At 36.8% G+C, this 25441-nt stretch overlaps 1 protein-coding gene across 1 annotated transcript in view; it reads right to left on the reverse strand.

Moving 5' to 3' along the window:
• Positions 1 to 25441, reverse strand: part of USH2A (usherin) — a 397508-nt gene that overhangs the window by 230719 nt on the left and 141348 nt on the right. The window contains exons 21-28 of the mRNA XM_080408501.1: positions 18531 to 18661; positions 12332 to 12458; positions 11833 to 11934; positions 10482 to 10670; positions 9838 to 9968; positions 4595 to 4868; positions 1366 to 1569; positions 1145 to 1225 (exon numbers count right to left, since the gene is read on the reverse strand). Of these exons, the coding sequence (XP_080264627.1) occupies positions 1145 to 1225; positions 1366 to 1569; positions 4595 to 4868; positions 9838 to 9968; positions 10482 to 10670; positions 11833 to 11934; positions 12332 to 12458; positions 18531 to 18661 (1239 nt within the window). The remainder of the gene's footprint in view (positions 1 to 1144; positions 1226 to 1365; positions 1570 to 4594; positions 4869 to 9837; positions 9969 to 10481; positions 10671 to 11832; positions 11935 to 12331; positions 12459 to 18530; positions 18662 to 25441) is intronic.

Raw genomic sequence — 25441 nt, forward strand, 5'->3', positions numbered from 1 at the left:
TACTGTATAGCAGATGGTCTTCTCATAAGGGACATAACAAAACCAACTCAAAAATAATTAAATAGCGCAATTATTCTCCAGCCCTGGGGAACATGGGCCGGGCTGTGGTCAGCTTGCAAACAAATTTATGGTAAACCTTGCAGTTGTCAGACAGTTGATATGAAAGTATGCAGGTATTTTCTCTCTTCTGGGCAGTACAAAACAGTGACTGTAAGTTGTATAAGAATTCATTTGCAAGTCCAATATTTACACAGGTATTGTATATTTTTTTTAAGATCATACATCAAATATCCTGCAACAAAAGAATTCTCTGGAATGCAATTAGGCTTCAATTTACAGAAGAGGGAAAGTCAGTTAAATAAAATATGCAGAAGTGTAAATCTTCAAAAATTTGCTGGCTCAATGAAGTTTGCAAAAACATTGAACAGAAGAGGAAAGGTCCTTTAAATTTTCTTCATAAAAATACATGAAAATTTTGATCTTTAAGGCTCAGCGGGTATTATGTTCCTACTTTGAAACCTTTTCCCCAAGTCACACACTGCTTTTCTAGTAAATATTGCCACATTTTCACACTCGATCTATGGACTTCTCGTTAAAGGAATCCTCATTTAGCAGCACTGAGCAGCACACACATGTGCAGGTAATGCAAAGAAAAACTTTCACAAGAACATTTTCTCCCTAGCAACTGCATGGCCTCTTATCTTCCACAGCTTGTGCCAGCTACCCCAGTACCTCCTTTCTCTACATAATTTTGTATCATTAAGTTATACGTAGAAAAATACAGACTTTCTGCAGCAGACTCCTGTAACGTGAGATTAGATGTGCACATATGAACACACCTAGATGCACAGCTGTTCTTACTCAGCTAATGCAGTCAAATCCTTTCATATTGTTTGCTCTCACATAATTACATAATCTAATATATATTTGGAAAAAGACCTTGAATTATGTGTGGAAAATACTTGCCTGAACAAGTAGCTGAAGACAGTAATTTGGTACCTATTCAAAGCATTGAGCATGTTTGCTCCTTCAGAAACACTACGTAGCTTACACTACTCAAAATTGTTGTGGCAGGATTTTCTCCAACCTGACATTAGATAGCTAACAAACAATTAGAATAAGTAAGACTTAAAATTATATTTACCTGATTCTCTTGTACGAACATGGGTCCATCCACTAGATACTGATCCTCCTTCATGTGAGGCAACCACCCTATAAAGGTATTCTTCAAAGAATAGAGAGAAGTATAGAGGAGGGGGGAAAAACAGAAAGAAAAATAAAAACCACACCACCCTGAACTTGGTAATACATTAATACAGAATGGAATAAAAATTATGTATTTCATTTAAGGACCCAACATGTTACCTGTAAATGGTTGTAGACCACTCTCATAAACACTCTGCTCTTTTCCTCGGTATACTAGGATGGAGTCATTTCCCCTGCAGTTAACAGCACTGTCAGTTGATAGGCATCCATCCAGATTGACTCTGACAGCACTGCTGGACACAGATGCCAAGTTAACGACAGCACCTCGTGTAAATTTAACATCCTTCATGCAACCACCGAAACCTAGCAAACAGTAAGGGATTAGTATCACAAAGAGCCTCAGTCATTAATTAAGAATCACTTTTGTTCCTTTCAGTCCTGTATTTTCAGCGTTAAAGACTGTAATGTGCATATGTTGACTTCCAGCATGGCATTCTGTCCCCACTTTCAAGATACCAAGCTGGTAAAAATTCCTGGTATTCTGGTGTTGGGTTCCTGCCTTACTAAACTATACTTTTATTGTTATCAATCCCATCCTGCGAGGAAATAGCTTTCTGTTTTTTCTTCTGTCACTTCTCTCTTTCAAATTGCTACCATAAAAGCGATTCTGAGTTTGAAAATCAGCTTTCTGCTGCTTGCTAATATTTTGTCAATATACATACTTCCTCAAACTAAGAGGACTATGTAGATTAAAAACATAATTAACTTCAGCACATCATGGAAGTGTATCAGTTTTTCTTAATGGGGATATAACTGGTATGCTGTTTACAAACATACTCTAAAACCGTAACCTCAAACTGTTCATTTATGAGGGAAAAAAACGTCCTTAATTTTATATTTATTTCTATATATACTTATAATATTATTTCTGTGTGTGAAACATTCCTATCAACATTACAAATATGTTAAGTTAGTTACCTGCAGTAAAATCAACGCTAAAAAATTCAGAATGCAGTTAAAATTTCTATATACTCCTATGACTTAATTTACAAATAAATTAACAAGGCCATAAAAAATAGTTCTCAAATCTGAGTACAGCGATCAGTGTTTAACATAAAACCAAAGTAAGCAGTAACCAAACTGAAGACTTCAATTCATTGAAGAATTATCTTTGTAAATTAAAAATCAGCCTCTCTCAGATCAGTGCTCCTTTTAACCTTTGTGAAAGCACTGTATTTACACCTTATGTACTTTTATTGTCTTTATTACTGCAACATGGCAGATCACAGTAACACCTGCACTTAGCTACCTGATCTGAGAACCTAATATCCATACATAGTTCATTCAAAAAGAAAGGAACACTGAAGTTAGACACCCATTTTGAATAATCCTCTAAAACACCTCCTCTCTATTGTGTCTAAATTCCACAATGCTAGAAATTTAGACAAACTGCTCCTTAAAATTAATACATCCTAATTTAAGCCTAACTCCTACTCCACAGTGATCGGCTCAATTTCTTAGGCGGTTTGTGGCAGAGGAAAGAATTAGTCCCAGTCTGCACGGGCATCTAAATCATCAGACAAAATGAACAGTTTAGTTTGTGGTAAGATGCATACCTATTGTAATATATTCTTTCTAGCATCTTTTTAGCTGCATTTATCACCGTTTGAAGATTTCTGATCTTGTTTACCCTCAGGTAGCTGCTAAATAATGACAGCGCAAATTTTCACAAGTATTCCTGCTAGCTCCCTTCCATCTTGCCCTCTCAGGAGGGCATGTAATGGGTCATGCAAAGGCCCTTTACTCTTGAAGTTATAACTGACATGGAGGTGGGAGGAGGATATTTATCCCATACTTGCTGTGATGAAAGCAATATTCCTTTATTCAAAATTAACTACCAAGCAGCCGTGAACTGAGAAAACCTTTTGTAAGTATTATTAAAGTGGGAGGGTCTCTATATTTTATTATCACACCACTGCATCATTATAGTCCTAAATAAAAGTATGCTTAAAAGCTGTAATGTCTAAACTCACTTATCTAAACCTACATCTAGAAACACACAAGAATATTTTTATCTTGAAACACTCTGAACATAAATACACAGCCACCATCTTATTTTGCAGCATGAGGAGGAGGCTTGGTGAAAAAAGTAGTGTTTATTGATGTGCCTCAACGCGCACTTCAGATATTCACTCTAGACTTTATTTTGCCCTAGATTCTTTGACCACAGATCTCTTTGCTGCAGGAGCTGTGAACGCATCCACTCATGAGGCTGTACCATCTGCTACTAGGCAACACTGACACAGTACCACCGGCTAGCTCTTTCGGGCCATAAATATTATGCACCCAGACCTGGAGGAAGATTATAATATATGCGATACCTACAGCTGGAAGAATACTTAAAACTATATTTTAGAGCTATCTGTCAATGCCAGTGCATGGATTTGATGCAAACTATTCCACAGTACTGAAGCTGTGAAATCACAAGGCTTCAGTGCAGCTCTTCAGAGCTTACTTGAATGCATGCATTCAACGTGAGTTCATGCATTCAACGCCACTTACTCCCCACTAATCACTTCCTGACAGCTACTTATTTGCCCACAGTATCTGAAAAATACACCATGACTGATGAATAGATTTGTAAATAATGAAAAAACATACCCAAACTGTAAACAGAGCTAACAGACACCTCACATGTCATACAGTAGATCCCTTTGTGGAGGCCACTAGTATCAGGCTGTAATTAATGCTCCTCTCTTTTCCCTAGAATTTTGACCAGAACAGAAGGATCACAGTGATAGCTAAAAACATGACCGCTTCCCCTTCTTCTGATAACATGGAAAACATCACAGTAACAGCCAAAATCCAAATTCACGGGTTTATACTCAAATTTTTAGACCAGAATCAGTACCACCTAAAAAAGGGCTAATAAACTTTCAACTATTCTTCCATGTGGCAGCATCTAGCCTCCTTACAGTGATTTAAGCTATGTTTACAGTCTTCTACTGGTTTTGTATTCCAGATCTGCAGATCACAAATAGATAACACAAAACAAATTTATCTAAATTGGCTTTCTCTGAAGATTTGAGATCTTCTGTTTGGGCATCTCAGATGACTATTTGCTACTCTCCCATTCCTCTCCTATTAGTTAGATTGCTTCAGATATCAATGGGTTGGAAGAATTTTTATAGCATTACAGAGGAACCAGGACTAAGTAAAGCTAGATGGGTAGGAATAACTGGCAGCTAAAGAAGCAATGGGTGGGAGGAAAAAAAAAAAAAAAATCACGTTACATATTCATGAATTTACACTATCATCAGGAAAATGTCCACCTTGTACATTACACCAGTTTTTGAAAAAATATATCTTCCTCTTGGTGTCATCTTACCTTGTTCTAAGCCCAACTCTTTACAAAAATTCTGAACCTCAGGTGGGATTCCTCCTATGTAGACGGGTGAGTTTACTTTCAGCTCCCGAACACGGGGTTCAAGCATCTGCTCTCTCAGTTCATTCATACTTGCTGAAACTACAGAGCCCTCCTTATTCACAGTGACTTCGTTCCACTTTCCATCACAATAAGACAGTCCTATCCAGAGATCCACTTGTGTAAAGACAATGCCCGTTTTTAAAAAGATGTTTAATATTCCACTTTTCACTTCAATCTATATATTTTAAACAAGAAAAAAAGATTTTGAAAAAGACATCGCATACGCAGCAACAACAGACAGTTATTTTACAAAAATCATCAAGGGAGTCAACAAACAAGATCAAAGAACAATGAATGTTTATGTTCAGGATAGCAGAAATTACAATAAAATTGTTTACACAAAACATGCAAAATATAGTGCGTAGGAATGTAGGAAAATATAATCTGTTTTTTTTTGACAACTGACTGGCACTAATGTAACTAAATAAAAAAGACAGTGAATCGGGACTGTTTTGCTTTTTTTGAGAATGAGAAAACATTATTTTATCTATCAACTCATTTTTTAAAGGAATGTAACAAGATAATAAGGAAATGAAATGTCAGACTTGATTAAGGTCTTTTTAATTGGCTGGTGAACTCAATTTCAGTTTTTTCCAGCATACATTGATTCTTACATTCATACATTTTGTTCTTATTCTTCTAAATCTTGTAAAAACATAATTGGTTTTGTATGTGCTTTTTGAGATTAATTTACCAATTCTCTAATAGAAACAAATTTTACTTAAATTTTTCACTGCAGAAGTTTCCAAATGCTTTACTACAAGACTCTTTATGCTAGCTGAATGGAACACCAGTGGGCTGAGGCTGTAAATTGACATGTATAAAGCACTAAACATATAGGTGTTGAACCGGTAGTTGAAAAATATGGACACATAACGCATAGGTGATGAACGGGTAGTTGAAAAATATGGATACGTTCAAAAAAAAGGCATTACTGTTCCCATGCCAAAATCTTATTAAGTTAAATAAACCCTACAGATTTAACATAAATACTTATCACCAGTGTAGACAAACTGACGTTTTTAGGTTACGGATAACATTACAGTATTTGTAATTGGATTAGATTTCCTTAACAAGTACCCCAAGTGAAGAAAGAACTCAACGGTTGAGATGTCACAGGCAATACAGGTCCTGTGCCAGAATGGGTCCATACTTTTTCCCATTTCCAGGAGTTCAGAGACCTTCATAGCTAAGGACTCTACAATCCAAGTGAAGGACTGATCATAGCATCAATGCTGACGAGTATAGCTTGAAAAAGCAGTCCACTGGACAAGTCACCATTCTCCTTCACTGATGAGAATTAATATGGAGCACACTGTGTTGGTGTGAAGAAAGCATTCAGCTACATGACTACAGTAATATGCCAGCAAGTCTGCCAGATGTGGAAACTGGAGAGAGGGCATGGTGTTTGACAGAGGGTCACTACTCAGCACATCCCTCTTCCAATTTGCTCATCTTGGCATAGTCTTAGAGCAGGCAGTGAATAATGCTTGTGCTTTTTGCGTCGACCTAAACTGACATTTAGAATGCCCAAGTGCAGCTAAAGATAGAGGACCACTGTTCACTTTGAACTGTTCTACATGGTGAAGTTAAAAAAAAAAAAAGAAAACAAACTGAAGTCCTGCATAGATCTATCATTCTCTCTGGTATTGAGCATAGGCTGAGAAAAACAACAGATAAATTGTTTCCTTCAGATAAAATTCTAGGACCACTTAATGAGCTTGATTGTTAATCTGTCTTTGGAAAATATATTATTACTTTAAAACAAAAACGCATGAAGATCATCTTATTCCGCCAGACATCTCAGTTACCACCTCTCAACAGAACAAGAGCATTGTATCACAGCTCTAAACCTGAGCAGGTTCTCAGTTTAATGCTTAAAAGCAAACTTGCTTTTCAGAATACGGGCTAAAAATATTAAGCACCACTGCAATATTTTATTAATACTATTCCCTCTGCACACAATTCTTATTTTGATATACCTGAGCCTATCAGGTTGGAATTAGGAAAGCCAAAGCTTAGCCACAATCTGGAAGAGTAATTATGGCTTCATGTCCTTTGAACTGGGAAGTCTTTCTGAGATTCAGGAATACAAGCAGGGATAAGCAACAGACTTCAAAAGAACTTGGCAATGACAGTCAGTCTGTGAGCCCTTTGAAAGAAAAAGTACGTGGTGTTGATGTTGATCCATTCTTTCCAGTTTCAAGGTTAAATCAATGAGGTTAAAGAGATGTTCTGTACTGGTACTGGCCCTGTCCAGACCTGCCAGACAGAGAGCAGAGGCCCAAAACAGACCCCTGAATAGCCTACTCAGAATCAGTCACTCTTTAATGGAAAGGGAATCAGAATCTCTTCCTGACACCAGAGAGAAATCACTAGTGACCAACAGGAATATCACCTTCACAAGTCCCACATGAGTACTAGTCACTTCTTTGCTAATAAAAAAAGATTTCCAATTTGAGTTCTCAAAACACTCATTTCACACCCCTCCTTAGTTCCATCACAGCTAATGCTTTCATCTTGGATGCTGGTTATTTTACTTCATGCAGCTATTCAACAGTGTGATTCTTTCGCAAAAAAAAAAAAAAAAAAAAAAAAAAAAAAAAAAAAAAAAGTTCCTGCAGGACTTCTTTCTTTGTAGCTTTGCAGAAGCAAATCATCAGCTACAATGTTGTGGAGCTGGTGCCAGTGTTGCACATAAGATTAACAGTGCTTGGGCTTTCGCTGCGCTTTTAAGAGCTCAGCATCAAAATCAGTAATGCAGATTCTATCAGCAGTCACAGTACCTTCTTTCAGTCACAGACTCATGAGGAAACACGTGCCAGAGTGAGAGCTAGTGCTTCATGCTAGTTTACCTGGTCACAGTTTGCTCATAATTATTATGCCTGGATCCAAAGAGAATCAGATTGACCTCTCTGGCTTGAGTTAATTTTCAGGGCATGGAAGAAGTGACCTTTACACACAGCACCTTTCTAGGTCATAATTTTGTCTTGGGCAGAAGACAAGACAGTCTTCAGCTGTTTGGTGGCAGGCCAGCCGTGTGTCTTGCTATAACCATTCCAAAACTATAAAGCTAATAAGAGAGCTGTGACCTATGCAAAGGGAAGGGTCAGGGAATATAGTCTTACAACGGCACTCAGGACAAGCAGTATAGCTTCTAATCTGTTTTGCAGTTGAAGTGTCTCCTGACCAAAGCTCCTAACAAAGGCATCATAGCTCATGCGCAACATGCTACACACCTCATTTTCACTTTCTATTAACCTTTTTTTGTGAGCTCAAGTGTACGGAAAAACCTTCTGTCATCATTATGTTTGTGCAGAACACAAAGCTGTGAGGGCTGGAAAAGCATGTGTATACCCATCCTCTCTAAAATTCCTCATCTTAAGGCTATGGAAATGTTGAGGTCAGGAATAAAGTGAGATAAAAAAAATTTACTTAACTTAGGTCAGATGTTAAGAAAAAAATCTAATCACAGTTTTCAGTGCTAAAAACTATATAAATATAAAACTGCTAAAATTCTGGAAGTATGACTAGAGAAGGAAAGTGTTTTGTTTAACTACTTCATGCTTTTTGACTCCATTTCAATTTAGTTAAGTTCCCTTCCTCCTTTACAGTCAGAATCTGTTTTCTCATATTTCTGTCAGTCTTTCGCAGAGCAAGAGAAAGGAAAAAAAGATCATACACTGAAAGAATCTCCAGAAGAACCCAAACCCCATGCTTGTCCCTGTGAATACTGTTCATGTAAATAGTGCACCTGAACTGTGAATTACACACAAGTCTTTTCAGGACGGGACAGCAGGGTATGCATAGGATCTTATGCTACTAGCTTCATGATTTTGGTCATTACTTGAGGGTAAAACTGAAGTAATAACATGTAATTAGCAAGACTTGTTATTGGAGCTCAATTTTTTTAACTAGGGCTGCTTGAAAAAGAGGAAACTATCAGGTCTAGCAGAATTCAAAACCTAGGAAAAAATGATGTGCTGGAGAAGTCAGGAATATAAAAAGTAAATACAGAGTAAGTTATAGCTGACCTGAATAGGAGAAAAATATATTTACATGTTTTAGGTCAGAAGTTTAAAAGAAAAGGGACATTAGATATAATGCCATGCAATAAAACAGGCTGTGACATGACAGCCATTAGCAAAACAGCTCTATATTAATAAATAAATGAATGAAATCTAATAAAAATGCAGAAAGGGCAGATAGGGTCATATAGAGTAACAATCAAAACTCTCAATGTAAATCATTGCTTCTTGGACCAACTGAAGAGATATTACTTACAATGTAATCCTCTGTAATAACTACTAGTTGGTGCTAGTAACTATAGTTTGACCCACTAAGCAATGGTGACCAGTCTAAATACATTCAGAATTCTCGGGGGAAGAAAAACATGAAAATCCAGAGCCATGTAACTAATTTAAAAAAAAATTAAAAACTACTACTAACACATTGAACCTTAAATAAAATATTTGAAAAGATGGAAGCACAAATACTTCTGGGCATAAACCAGTCTTACTTAAGACACCAAACTGAATGTTCATAGGCATTATCTGTCAAATTTGCCTAATACAGGATTTGTGCAGCTTCCTCTACAGTGTTGGGAAAAGCGACAGGGATGAGATGGGCTTAAGCTGGACCACTAATTTCCATCTGTATGTTTCAAATCAAAATGAAGAAATCAAACTGATTATAAAAACATATATATACATTAAAGAGAAAGGCTTACTAGGATACAGGACAATTTCCGTCACAAACTTTCTGATTTACAATTTTACTAATTTTGTTCTAATACAAGAACTGGGAAATTGGGTGACTCTATACTTTCCCAGGAATGAAGCAAAAGCTTTTAATATAAATCTTTTATTCTCCTTTCTAATCATTTTTAATTCAGCAAAAAGAATAAATCTGCTTTTCATATATTGATAGCTTTCTTATTTATGATATAAATAACACAGATAACTTCTTCTGAGTACTAGCTGGAGTCTTCTGGCTCCCCTTACACTTTGACATGCCCAGCATTTCAAACAAGTAAACCACAAAAACAACTTCTGGTTTGAAATTTCATTAAGAGCTGGACATATCTTAGTAGACAAAACTCACAGGTCAAATCTTAACAGAATTATTTGTATTTCTGAACTTACTGCAAGATAATCTGGGCCATCTTTATTGTAAACAAACAAAAGCAATCCATTCAGTTGATCTGTCCTAAATTTGAACGAGATCTCAAATTCCAGCCCACCACTGAAAACACTTGAATGCAGTTCCAGGAACCCTTGAAAGAAAGTGAATACATGCATAAGTTAACCAAATGTATAAATAAATAGGTTCAAGAAACTAAAAGCAAAATTCTAGGTGCTAGTGCCTACTCTGACATGAAACACTTGGGTTTCAAGATTAACGTTTACCACTTTATTGTTCACACATTTGTAAAGGACAGTATCTATAACGTACTGCATCAAACCAGACTGGTGCAATGTCCTAAATGTTGCTACCAGCCATATTTTTGATACATTATAGGCATCTGTGTCTCTTCAAAAGTGAAACTTCACCTTTCACGTGCATATCAAATCTGCATACAGTTACAACAGCACTACCTGTCTGTGCATGCAATTCCTCTTTCATGCGATAGTCTTCTGTAAACCCAGAAACCAAATTTTAAACCATTTAAGATTAATCTTATATAACTAAAACTGCTTTGAAAAGCAGGTCACTGCAGTACTTTTGATGCAATCATCTTTTATATCTCGAGAACATACTTGGCTAGTGCAGTAGTACAGCAAACTACCTTTGCCAAGAAAATGTGCTCCTTCAGAGAGGACAATGGGGCATCCTTCCCAAATATGATAGACGTTGTTTTGCTCTTCAGCATCCTGCCAGTTCAAAGATTCCCAGTTTTCATAGGGAGTATGTAATTTTTTCAAAAATATCTCACTGAGACACCCCACAAATCCTTTCTGGACAATCATCTTCATCCCTGTAAAAAAATAAAAGTTTTTTAAGCCAATCACCTACAACCAAACACAGGGATTAATTTATGTTTTATACATGATCACCCTATCATATACGTCCATGTGTGTATTGATAACCAGCCATCAGTCACTTCATAAAGTTGGTCTCCCAGCCAAGTCAAGATTTCTGAATGGGTCTAGTGACTAAAGAAAGTAGCTGCTGCTACGTAGCTAGAAATCATTAAAGTCTTCGAGATTTTGCATACAGATACTTTCAAATCAACAGCATAAATCTACTCCATGAAGATTCCAAGGAATTTTTTTCAGGTTTACCCTCTTTAAACAAAACAATAACGCACATATTTCTGGTTTTAGTAAAGTGACAGAGAAGGAAAGAGGGAATTGGGCTCTAGTGTCCCTCACATCAACTCATCAACTAGATTTCACATCCTTACCCATGGTGGAAACACAAACGTAAACAATTTTGCTTTTCAGTTAATATGAAAAAAACAAGAGCCTGGATATGAATCCAGTGAGAACAGCTGGTTGTATACTGTTTTTTTATGCAGTCACCCCTCTGCAGGTGGGGTTCCCTGATGGCAGAATAAACACTCAGCATATATATCAAGTTCATATATGAAAACATATGTTTATTGATTCTTCTGGAAGCCAGCTACAATCCAGCTCCACATAAATACAACTGTAGAATACAGATATATCCATAGACCACGGAGTTCAATGCAACAATCCCTGAAGAATACAAACTCGCACCAAAAAAGGTCAGTGTTGTATCCCTGCATGCAGGTGGGATGCACAACCCTGTGTTTAAACTAATAAAAACAATTTGTATGTGCATTTTGGAAAATAAATTTGGGAATCTATAACGTAAAACATACCCGTAAGTCCCACATGCATACCAGTTCTTTGCATAAAATTCATTACAATGTACACAGACCTCATACACTGTTTTACTGCTGATGAAATCAGCTATATAAATGTTGCAATCTATTCTGAAAGGTAAAATTCGAGAAACAGACTTATTTTCGATTAAAACAACTATGTAAATAATTATGCAAATTAAGTAATGTCCTTATGTTTCTGACACAATGTCAATACAGCCTACAGCACTGGAAAAGCAGTTAAGTCAGTGCCGCTGTATAGGATTCGTTATATCACAGTCACACTCACCTACATCCTTTCTTACGATAGTATAACCCTGTGGAAGTCCTCCAACAAAAACTCCGGTGTTCTCTCCGATAATGGTGCTGCCACTAGTAGCTAAGGAGGAACCTGGACAAAATAGGTTATTACGCTTGCGTTCAATGCTTTCAAGAATTTTCAATCCAATAACAGAATATCAGTGTTTGATAAAAGCTGCTAATGTAATAGAATATCCTAATACTTTTCCATACATATCCAGGAAATATTTACAGCTCTGTTTTACAGAAGAATATCAACACAACCATAGATTCACAAGCACAAAAAGACAAACTCCTCCCACTTAGTATTATCAAAGATTCACAGCAGACAGACCCCTCAGATGCACAGACAAAACAGTAGTGATTTTGTCAGAAAATTGAGTGATTTATTGCTGTGTGGATGAATAAAGGTAGTTGAAAAGTAAGCAAGTGAGCAATACCCTGAGTGATACCAAAATAATAAAGCAAAATGGAACTGAAGTTATTACCTGTGTACCGACCATCCACTGTGATGTTGCCCAGTGCTTGAATCCGTGTAGCAATTATTTGGTGCCAACTGTTATCATTGTACTCCTTCCCACCATCATTAGTCGGAGTGACTGCTACAGCAGATCCCTTTTATTAACAGAAGAATCTGACTTAGAATGTTATGATGGTAAGATTTAGAATTATACCTTACTGTTTATAACACACCATGGTACACAACACAAAAAAAAAAAAGACAGAAGTCCTCTATTTAACTTCTTTTAGAATACTGAAAGATGTTTAGGACTGATTTCCCCACTAAATTAACCTTCTCAAGTAATAAATGAGAGATCAAGGATCCAGTTCAGTTTCAATTAAAAATAGAAAACCTTATGTAGTTCCCCTGATAAAGACAAGGATGAGGCAGAAATTATTGAGGGTCATGTCACTCAGATTTTGGGTTTTGTTTTTTTTTACTTATGTATTAATTAAGTCTCTGTTTAACTACTTCATGAATTGCTGTGGGTTTGAAGTTTATGGCCATGATTCAATATTCCATCTGCAGAAAGCAACTGTGTATCAGGATTGCTGAGTGCAGCACCTACCTACAGGAAGAGACCCAAAAAAAATTAGGTGTATTTGTAGGACAGTGTATATGTTCTGTCTCTGTTAACGTCGTATCAAGAGGACTTGAATTTTTAGGTGAGAGTATAATACACTTAGGAAGGAAAAGGTCATACCAAGAGATTTACAAAAAAGAAAAAAAAAAACAACAAACAAAACAAGGTAGTTATTGAAGATGTTTGCACTGTCCAAGGGATGTCTGTAAAAGCGTTTTGAAGTTTAACTAGAATTTTTACCTGGTTTTGTTAAAAAAAATTATGAGGGGGTGGAATTTAGAGACATCCATGACAAAAAACAGAAAAACCTTTTCTGAATTACTCAGTAAGAGGAACGTAACAGATGCAGTTGTCAAACCAGGTCTCAAGACTGTAAACAACCAAAATATCTCATACATTCTTATAATGATGCAATAAAAATTAATGTATTTCAAGAATTTTCACGAGATCTATATCCAAATAATCTTCTAATTTCCCAATAATTCCTGTAATATTGTATCAAGATTTTATATTGTACTTAAACCATCTGGAAACTCGAAGTTATTCTGCTGAATTCACAGAATAGAGTTGTCCTATGTATCAGGCATATGAATGGAAAAACATTTCTTTGCATAGCCACTACGTAATATTAAAGAACCGCAACATCTGCAGTTACTTTACAGCTTAAGACAGGCTTCAAAAAAATAATTTCAAAAAAAACATGTAAAAAAGAAAAATAAAAGTTTCCTTATAATTTGGGGGTCTATCTTGTTACTTTGCAGTAGCAAAACAGATAGTTCAGAATTTTGGGGTTTTTCCCAGATCTTCTAGTACTTTCTGGCTCAAGGACCTTTAGAGTTATGCATATGAAGAAAACCTGTTGACAAAAACAACCACCTATTGTGATTAATACTAAAACCCTCTTGTTAAAATTTAGTATTCTACCTTTAGTAATGTGCATCACTTAGAAATTGCTTGTCAGCATACAGAATTACAGTCACAGTGTACATTTCACAGTACATTTTGAATTGCAGACTGCCATTGTGCCTGCTAGGTATGAAAATATATATGATACGTACATATGAACCTGATTACAAAAAAAAATCCCTAATAAATGTTTACAGCATGTTTCCTACTCCACTCAGCCAACATCTTGTTACTGAGGCACTCTGTACAGCAGTCCTCTGTCCCACGATAACAATACAAAGTTATATATCCTTACATACTAATGTGCACTTTTTCATATACTATTTTTTATTGTCTTCTCTCCTATTTCAACATTTTAATATTTTACAAACACACATTTCATTACCGTAGTTTAATAATTAAAACCAGAACTGGTGTCATGCCCAATTAATGTGCCCTGGTAGCATGCCCATTAGTTTTTCCATTAGTGAATTCAACAATACTAATGGGATTACTAGCATGGGATGCTAATTGGGCGTGACATAAGAAACTGGCTTACTTCTTAGCATACCCTTGCTAATGATGAAATTAATGAGCATTTTATTAAATGCTGTCTCATCAAAGTGTACTTAGTTAGCGTTAAAATTGTTACAAACGATGCTGCATTCTAAAGATCAGGTGCCTGAATAAGTGGTTCTTCATATTATGTTTGGCAACAGTCTAGAGCATTAACAGTTTTACACACCAGAAACCACACTTCTTTGTAACCAGCTCAGTCTGGGACCACACAACTATATGTGCTAACCTGTGCTTAATTTCAGGGGAAAAAGAAAAAACAAACAAAAACCAATATTCAGGGTACCGGATACACTACATCAGAGGGCTCTGTACGATGCTTTATCCAGAACCATCTGAGTGACTACGCAATCACATTCAAATATCCTGTTGTGAAATGGCTTGTTATACATTTTGGAAATCACACACAGGGAACCAAATCTGGATTAGTCTGCCAAGCCATACAACAAGTCTTAATTTTTAGTAGCCCACAGGCAGTAATAACTAAATAAATACCATTATCTATGGCTATTCATGCTGATGTTTACATTCACAAAAATACATAGAAACATCACAAACACGGATCTTCAAAGATACTGTCTAGGTGCCAAAGACTAAATGTAACTGTACTTCTCCCAGTCAAGTTTTTAATGCCCAAACTCCTTCCACAGCAAAGGTGAACAAGTACTGAAGTTCTGCCAATGCCAAGCAGCAAGGTATAGTTGGGATTCACAGCTAGGTGTTCTCAGTCGTCCTCTTTTTTTTTTTTTTTTTTTCCCCTGGGAGTAACAGTCACCCTCAGACTGTGCCTACTACTTCAGCTTCTACACAAACCACAGGCAACAACAAAAGTATCTGGTGTTCCTCTCTTTTTACTGTAAAATTTAGCAAATGGATCATCTTTTAAAATGGCAGAGTCGAATTCAGTTCCCTCCATATTGTGAGAAGAATCCCAATACTCTATCCACAGACTGTCCTAATTACTAAGGAAAAAGGTTCTCCAGATTGGCCTTGAATTTCCACTGTTAGTGATTTCACTTTGTATAAAATATTCAGTGCTTCCCTGGGAAAAAGATAGAATAAATGACCTGTGGCCACTGAAAGATAACTACAAATTTAGCTAGGGTTGATTGTGTGATTTAGGGGCGGATGTAAAGGCATTATGATGAGAAGAAAATCCACAGACAGTTGAAGGCTTGCAGGCACACTGAGTTTGGAGGAAGGCCTATGGAACAATTTGATTATGCAGACAAGACTGAGAAAGACATCTGTTAGGAAAAAAACCTCATGCTTCCTGGACCATGAGTAGAAACGTCCGAAGAATGACATTAAAACAATTAGGAAGGCAAAAAGAGCAACTAGACAACACAAAAGGGAGACAAAAGAGATGGTCAGACAATAGCTAAATGAATGGTGGTGCACATCACATTGAGAAAAGTATGAATGGACAGGAAGAAAAGGATTTGTAATTAACACTTGGAGAAGGAAGAAGTTAGGCTGCTGAAGACTTCCCATGAAGGAGACTTGGCAAGACTATCCCCAGAGCAGATATAACAAAGAGAAAACTTGATACTGATCACAAGCAAAGATACATACCAGAATCCTGAAAGGGACTAAGGGTAAAAATGATTAGCCTATGACAGGACACAACTGGAAGGGCACACAGTATATGGCACCACACTGCTATAGATAAAAAGCAGCAGACACACAATTGTCATCAAAATGAACTTCTGCAATTTTTAGAGAAGAGCACAAAGGCAGAGCCATAAATGCTTATCATATATGCCACAAGGATAATTGGAGAAAACAATGCATATAACCTGGCTAACAAACCACGTTATGTCAATAAGTAGTAATTAAAGCATTTGCACACTAACACAAACTGTAACGCACAAATGAAGGATTAAGAAATGCTGCTGCAGAATATGACACCTGACGTTATAGAACAGCAATAGCAAATGATGGCAAAAAGAAAAAGGAAAAAAAACAACACAAAAACCAGAAACAAAGGTAAATATAGTAAAGTAGCACAGCATATTAAGAATACAGAAGACTGAAAAATTTTGATAACCAAATTTTCACAGATAAGTTTTTTTAAAAGAACACTACCAGAAATATATTAAAGTAGGCCACAGTACCCTACTTCTGAATATGAGAATGGACACGAATCTCTTCCACATTATTAATGAGAAATAAGAAAGCATTAGCTTTCAAGATAGTAAATCAAATGTTAAGACCTACACTATTCCTGAATGCCTTGAATGATAGATTTATTTTTTTTCTATAAACAGTCACTGAAGCAGTAACATAGGCTATTTTAGACTTTACAGGAAGAGGACACAACATGGAAGTGATGATCCTAAAAACCAGCATGAGACAGAGTTGCGAGATTCAAATGAAAGAAATAAACGATACATTTAGAAACTAGCAATTTGTTACAAATCAAGGTAGTAACTATTGAAAATATTAGCTGAACGGAGAAGCTCTAGGCACTGAACATGGATGAGACCTGCATTTTTTACAGTTAAGAGACAGGGGGAAAAAAGAGGCGGGGGGGGGGATGGTGGGATGGGTGGGAAGGGAATGTAAAACCAACCAACCAAAAAAAGCCCCAAATCAGCTACTCTCCCATCCATCCCCCTTCCTCCACATCCTCCAACTACTGTGAATCCCAACAAATGCAACACAAATGCATCGTCTTCTAGGGAATGAGTCCAACCTAGCTGATGTGAAGCTACTTCAGAAGGAGCAAACCTCCGAGGAGAGCTAGGAATACTATTTAAAGCACTAAAATGCTAGTTGAAAGATATCCACTCCCATTAAAACAACCCCCTCCCCCCAAAAAAAATAAACCATTACACCTAGAAAGATTTCACAGAAGTAATAAAAATTCCTTTTCAGTTAAGTGAAGGTGTAAGTGTAAGATAAAAACAGAACTAGTACCTATTAAAATGTGGGTGACAGCAACATTAACAACAGCGTTAAGCATGGTCCCAAAAAATTGGAGTACACACTGATTCAGTTTACAACAAGGAAAAGAAGATAAAGCCTTTGTGTAAATACCGTGGAAATAACAGAAATTTACATCTTGGGGTCTAAAACAGATTTAATGTTTTATAGCATAGCTATCACATGCACAGTAGCCTCTGCACAGCATCGTGCCTCCTCTAACAGATTCTCCAGAGCTGAAGAGGATCTTTGCTGCTGCACAACACCTCCGCACGTCACAGCGCACCAGTGCCTGGACCATAGCAGCGCTCAGGAAGCAAAGGTTTGCAACGGGTCATCAAATCTCTGAAGCCCCACTGTTTTATCCTGCTAAGCATTTCTGTTCAACCCCCCGAAGCAGTAGACACAACACCAATCACATAATTAGACGCCGAATTGTGACAGAAGATCTGGCTGACACAGCAAGCAGACCTTCCAGCAGCAGTTGAGGCAGCAGTAGTAACCTTACGAAAAGGATGCAGATATATGGATAAATATGATACCACATTTTGCCGATATCGTTAGAAAATCCGATAATTACTTGCAGTTCCCTGCATATTTATGAAATACAAGCAAGTCTGTAATGTTTTTTTTATTCCATGAGGAGATCCAGTTTTGGGGTGCAGAGAAAACAGCATATACCCAAGGAGAAACACAAGGAATATGACCTTATTTTTAATTTTGTGGAATCAATTTGATATTTCCCTCATTATTTATGTTTTTGCTACAGTCATGATTACTAGAAGCGAGAGACTAGATGTATGACATTAATGGCAACACACTGATTACAGTAAGAAAAGACAAAGTCTCTAAAATGCGAGGTTTCAAAGCAATTGACTAAAAATATATAACCTTTATTTCCTAAGTTGAAATACTAGTTCCGCCCATTTTTGAGATCTTGGTACTTAAAACTGTAGTAGTGTTTGGTGGTACTGACAAAAAAAAACCCAACCCATAAAAATGCAAAAATAAAGTCCTGAATTGTGGCAAATGCAACAAAAAAATGAGCAAAGCTTTAGTGTTTCAGTGTCTTTCCCTAAAATCTCCACTTAACGAAGGGTTATGAGAAGCAAATTAGCTTGTGCCAAATAAATAAATAAATAAAAGTTAAATATGTACAGTACTGAAATAAATAATATAAGCTATTTTTATAGGATCCCATCTTTTTTTGTACCTGTGGGTCAAAAAGAAAGTAAGGACGCCCGCTCCTCAGTTGAAGTGCAATGTATTCCTCCTGATTCCCAGGTGATGCAGAGAAAAAAATCAAACCATCAGGTTCCTGGGTTCTAAACTTCACTTTAATACCTGGTTAGAAAAGCAAGTAGATGGTTAATGCCAAAAGTGATTCTTATGCATTCTAACAAAAATCATAAACAAACAGTTGTTTTAAAAACAGCAGTAACATGGCAAACCAAAATCACAGAAGTTTTGTTCCCCCGAACCCTTGCTAGTCATTGCAGGAGAAATTTTACTAATCCAGACCAAGTCAGTCCTTGAGAGAAAGTTCTGTGATGTCAGAGCCCTTACTCACCTGTTGAAAAAAGGTATGTAATTGTGACTTACGCTGTTTAGTAACTTCTTAAGAAAAATGTAATTCAGATATTAGCATACTATTGTAATAGTTGATGATTTACATGCAGATTTTCACTTATCACTTAACATTTCTATTGGCAAAGTAGGAATGAGATTCCTGCATGAAAGAAATAGTGGAGTTTTGGTTCCACAAGATAGATATGTATTTATTTATATGTATATCCTTTCATAAATACATATATCTCAGTGCACAAAGAAAACATGGGAAAGAACAAGTTTTAACAAAAATTGGAAATATCGCAAGGAATAATGGATGAACTAAGCTTAATTAAGAACTTTCCAGATCATTATCAATAGTCCTCCGTTTGGTTTCTGATAAAATATTGTCTCAGCACATGAATTATCATTCAAATTATATACAAGGAAAAAAAAAAGTTTTTTGCATTACTCTTTACCACAAACATCAAAACAAGGTCATTAAACACATAATAAATATTGGAATATTGTTGCCCAGCATGTTTATATAAAAGTATAAACTTACTGAGTAACTATTGAAGGACTCATTAATGAAACAATTAATAAACTATGTATCCAGTTTCAAGAAGTATAATAATAAGCAAGCAGGTTTAAGTAGTTTAATAATAAACAGGTTTCTGATAACCACCAACCTTTCACAACTATAAGGCCTTTCTTTCAAGCTATCCCCCGGAACACCACCTTATAAAAACAGGTAAGTTCTAAAACCATATCCCAAATTTGGCCCAACTTTTCTAATGTGCAAACCCAAATATCACAGACCGAGTCTCTGGTGGAGCTATGCTTATACTGTACTCACTTTTTGCAAAGGGAAATGAAAACGCAGCAATAGCAACATCTACCTATACCATACACCTCCTCGACATTCCTGCCTAAAATTCTTTTTACAGAGCAAAGTTACTGGGTTTCACCCAACTCCATCAAACTATTCAGTCTTTTCACATGCTTTTCCACTATCCTAAGTCAGGCAGAAAACAGAAAGTGACTGTCACAGCACTCTCCAAACTAGCCAGCTGCAAAAAGGTCTTTTACCATCTCACACCAACATACTCTTCATGCCAGTCCCTCTGCTGCCTTCTCCTCATCCAGGGCACACATTCTCTCCCTTCTCTTTGCTTCTTCCGCCTCTCTCCTTCTCTTCCTTGGCTGCTCTCTCTTCACTGGCTCTCAACCACTTAACCAGCCACAGCTGCACCTTGTCTAAATCAGCCAACCTGCCACCCCTGAAGCCAGCCCACAGCTGTATATTATCAATGTTAATTAACCCAGCTTCATTCCTCTACAATTCCCCCCCCTTTTTTTTTATTTCTTAACATTTCATACCTTATGTTTTTAACAGTCATCACAATCTTTTTACAAATAAACTTTTCATACAGTCTGAACAACTTGTCCCTGAACCTTTTTTTTCTTAACATTTCACGCCTTATGTATTTAACAATCATCACAACTTTTTCACAAATAAAACTTCTCATACAGTCCAGACAATTTGTCCCTGAACTCATACACATATCTCTTCTTCAATTTTGTCTTGGGCTTTTCAGCTTCTGCAAGGTGATCACCTTCTCATCTGCTTTCTTGAAATCTGGGATTTTGTTTTCTTCAGAGGGAAGTTCTAATGAGCTTATAGTATGTCGTCCTTTCACCTCCTGGGTCACACTGGACAGTAACCTGAATGAGCTTTCAACAGCAGATCTAGAATACAGCACTAATACATTACTCCGTGTCCCAACAAGCTTCTCAACATTCTTGTGGTCGCTCATTTCTTCTACGACTAGGAACACTTCCAACGAGCACATATGCACCGGCAAGTATACCATCAGGCTGAGCAGCAGCAGCAACAGTGGGAGCTGCCTGTGGCACCTTCCCCCAGCACAGCCATCACCGCCGTCTGGCCAGACCCGCTCTGGACCTGCTGCCACTGTGGGCTGCTGCCGCGTCTGGCCGTGTACTCTGCCGCTATCGCCCGTAACCCTCAGTCTCTTAACTCCACGGCAGTCAGGCTTCCTTCTCTTTGATCCCAACGGCTCACCTTTACCAGTGTCTGATCCAAATCCCCAGGCTCTTCCCACCTATCTCAACGTGATCTGGATTGCAGGCTATCCCCGCCTGTCTCTGCTACGTTGGGCACCGCTGTCACTGTTCAAAACTTCAAGTGTCCCCCAGCACAGCCATCGCCGCTGTCACCGCTCGTTACACTCAGTCTCATAATCTGAAGGGCCTCACACGGGGCACCAATTTGTTGCAGCACTCTCCAAACTACCGGCTGCAACAAGGTCTTTTACTATCACACACCAACATACTCCTCATGCCAGCCCTTCTGCTGCCTTCTCCTTGTCCCTCCTCACCCAGGGTGGGCGAGCACGCACACACACACGTTCTTTCTTCCTTGGCTGCCCCGACCACTGAACAGAACCACCCACAGCTGCAACTTGTCTACATCGGCCAACCCGCCGCCCCTGAAGCCAACCCACAGCTGTATATTATCAATGCTAATTAATCCAGCTTCATTCCTCTACAAGTGACAAAAGATTTTCTTGTAGACAGCATCTATATTTCAAAAAAATTAAAAATCATAATTCTGATGTGCATTCATACTAGATCATGCTTATTGATTACTATACCCGTAAGAAATATCCTTTGACCCCATTTCCTAATCATGTTTTCATGTAAATCACATGATGCACTTACAGATATGAAATATATTCTCAAGCCAATGAAAATCAGTCATGCTACTAAAATACCTGCAAAAAGCAGTCATACATGGGTAACACCCAGCAAGTGAAAAACAAACTTCATGTCCATACTTAAAGAATCTAATCCCAGAAGTGGAGAGCACAATTAATTTAACAACCTGCCAGTATTTTTAATCAAGCTGCCAAAAGACATTTCTGAAGACCAGAGGATCCCTCCTCACACATAATTCAGAAGGATAAACACAAACAAAATAATTGAGCTCCTGCAAAACCACCATCATTTTATAATGTTATGTGAGAAAACACAAATGGTCCACAATGGTAATACTGCAGTAATTCTAAAAGTTTTCAAATGTTATGCAGGAGCTTGCTTTCTTTACATATTGAAGAGGCTTACAAATCTTATTTCCTGCCTGCAGACCTGCCACAGCTTCAAATAAAGTATCGATGAGTCAGGAACATTATTTTCAATCACAGCCCATACAGCAAATTCTTCTACATTCATTTGTTGCTTATCATGTAATGCAGAAAAGGGCTCTGCCCCTTTCAGCTCAGGTGTCTCTGGAGTTTCTTAGGAGGAAAGGAAGTTCATAAGAGCTAGTTCTAAATAAGCACTTTCATACCTCAATATTACTATTTTCTTGTATTTCTAGAAGCAAGTGCAATGGAGAAACCAAATATGTAGCAAACTTCTGCCTCATAGATAATATTTTTACTGGATGATAAATACTTGTGAAATTAATATTTTTCACAGACTGAAAAGATTTCTAAAGTCCAGTTTGGACTTCACGGTCAAAACAAAACAGCCAGAAATCCCATTCGGACTTGTAACAGTATGTAATTTTTCTGCCTTACTGACACTGAGCACTGAAAATGGATCGAAAGCTTTCCTTTGAAAATCTGAAAAGTTTGACAGAAATTGAAAACCACATCAGATCACCAAAAAAAATGTTCCCCTTTTTGTTTGGTTGTGATTTTTTGGGGGGTAGGGCAAAGATTTTGCAAGAAAGTTTCTCCAAGACTGGTGTCTGCTACTTCAGTACACATGTCTAAAGCCTTAACTTCAATACTAAACACATCAAATAAATAAAAACATAAATAATGTCATTTAGAATTACCTCTGTAACATGTGATACACAGAAACCACATCTTTTAACCATACTGAAGCTGCTAAATCTTGGATGGAAAACACGACGACCCGTGGGGCATGGTAGGAATGTACTTTGATCAACTGAATCTTGAATTGCAACTCAATAATTCACCTAACAGGCCTGTTCACATGACAAAAATGATCGGTTCACAAGGAGTTGTTATCATTTCTGGGGTGAAACACAACAGGAAATTCTACTACAAATTAAACATTAATGTACATCTTTCAAATAAAATCTTTAATTCCATTTCAAATTATAGCTGCAATTGGAGAAGCTATCAGGATTCCTTTAATTATAAATAAATTTCTTCAATTTCTGTAATTGAATTTCTTTAATTATAATGTCATAGTACAAAACATAATGCAAGCATTGCATACTGTGAACATAAAAGACAGAAAGAAGAATACACAGTAACAAAAGTACAATTAATTACTAATATTAGTAAAGTTTTAAAGTATCCCAAAGTGTGTTAGGCCAGACTACCCTTCTGTCAGGGTCCGCATAGTTTCAATTTGCACTGTAGTGGATTGTGATTAGACTTTTACCCTAGTTTCAAAGGTCCAGGTTAGTAGAGGGATGAGGATGTGAATAACCAATGCCAGCATTTTAAAGGCATTCAACTGAGAAGCAATATCAGCGTGTTACCCTGCGAGTGCACACGGTTTTGAGAGTTCCTTTTAGTAGCAGACTGATACTAAAAGTAAAAAGATACGCTATTGCTGTAACGTCAGATGAGTCAGAACCCATTTTTTGTCTGGTACAGAAAACACGTACGGAATAATTTTTATACCACCTCTTTGCCTCCCTCATGTAAATTTAGCAAGTGTAACTTCAGCAACATTTCAAATTCAGAATCAGATTCATATCTGGATTCAGATTCTTCTAGTGCAATCAATACAGTTTGCAAGATTCACACAAAAGTATTAACAGGCAAGAATGTGCTCTTCAGAGGCTGGCTGAGGTTTTCGCTTAAAACAAGTTTACAGAGAACATGGGATAATTTTGAGTTTAGAAGAGGCAGTTGGAAGTCAGAGAGAAAATATGAATAATTAGAGCAGCTCCCAGATTAGCATAACATATACTAATAATTTATAATTATTACAGCAATAAAATTCACTTCTGACTAATGCTAAACATTTTTTCTTGTGAAATGAAAATTTTAAAATACTTTGTTTGACTGAGAAATTATTCACCCAAACTAAAGAGGTTTTGCTTCCTGCAAAACATCTTTCCAATCTAACTGAATTGAATATAGTCTAAAAAAAAAAAAAAAATCAGCATTTTGAAATACAAAACCATTCACAGTACTCAAAAAATGTCTTCTGACTTTTTGAAATTTTGAGGAAGAAAACTTGAGGGGAGAATGTAGGCAGAGCCACAAGGTAACTGAAGACTTCTTTTACAGTAACAGCTGAGAGATTTCAGCAAAGTGACCTACTTAAAACTAATCTCTTTGTCCCATGCACTCAGATATAACACCTGTAAAGTACCTTCTGCTACAACTGGATGTTCAGAGTGCAGCTCAACACAGCCAACAAATATGTTATTAGACTCATTAAGTAAATAGAAGTTGCTAAAAGTCTCAAAAGTCCCATGTCCATTCACCGAAACATATATGATTGAACAAACACGAGCAAATCTGTCCAAGAGTGTCAAGAACAGCCACATAAATGTATTTCCAACCTGGATGCGGCCAACAAGAATACCGTTAATTTAATTGTAATAAATACATCAAATCCCAACCTATATGCATAAGATTAAAAAGAATATTAATTAGATACCAGAGCGTATTATGGACATTTTCTTTGTGGACTGAGGAAGTTACAAAGGAAAACAGTGCACATTACGATTGGGAAAAAAAAAAAAAAAAAAAAAAAGATAAACAACCTGCCTAATATCTGGAAAATCACAAAGCATTATTAGAAATGAATTTTGCATAATCTGTGAAGCACATACATTTTCTGTGCCATTTTACCCATAATTGTACAATTCTACAAACACAATATGCATTTCCATTCTACTTATATAGTTATACGAAATGCTGTAAATAATTATATAACTGCACATTCCAATCAAATGAACAGAAAATTGTTGCAAAGAAACAAATTTCTTTATGCTTACTAAAGCCCTTATTTGTGCAGAACATCAAATAAAATGAATAGAAATTTTATATAATATTTTAACTACAGCATTACGCTCTCAGCAGACCCTTCAGGATGCATTGACTTAACATTAAGACTGTGTACAAACGCTTTTGCCTAATCAAAGTACATTTTCCCACAGAAATTAAAAAACAAATTTTGTTTTTTAAATGGGGAAGGAATAGCTGGGAAGTAAAACTCTCAGTTACTGTACACATCGATTGAATTAGTATTTAGTCATTATTGTCTGTGAGAGTGATTCTGCATACTGCATGTCATTACAATACTTAAATCACATTTTAAAACATATTGTTTATAAGAAAACGCACCTTTTAAAAAAAATAAGAAGGAAGACTTCACAAAAATGGACTCATATTTAAAGCAGTTTCTGCAATTGGAGGAAAAGGAGGAACTCAGGATACATTTCCTGAACACACTCATGAAGATCCTCTGCTGAACACAAGGAGCTCTTTGCGTTTTGTGATGGCATTTAGATTTCTGGATTTTGTTGAGAGAATAAACTGGAAAGTA

Source organism: Falco punctatus, assembly GCF_963210335.1.
Source record: "Falco punctatus genome assembly, chromosome: 12".
Lineage (NCBI taxonomy): Eukaryota > Metazoa > Chordata > Aves > Falconiformes > Falconidae > Falco > Falco punctatus.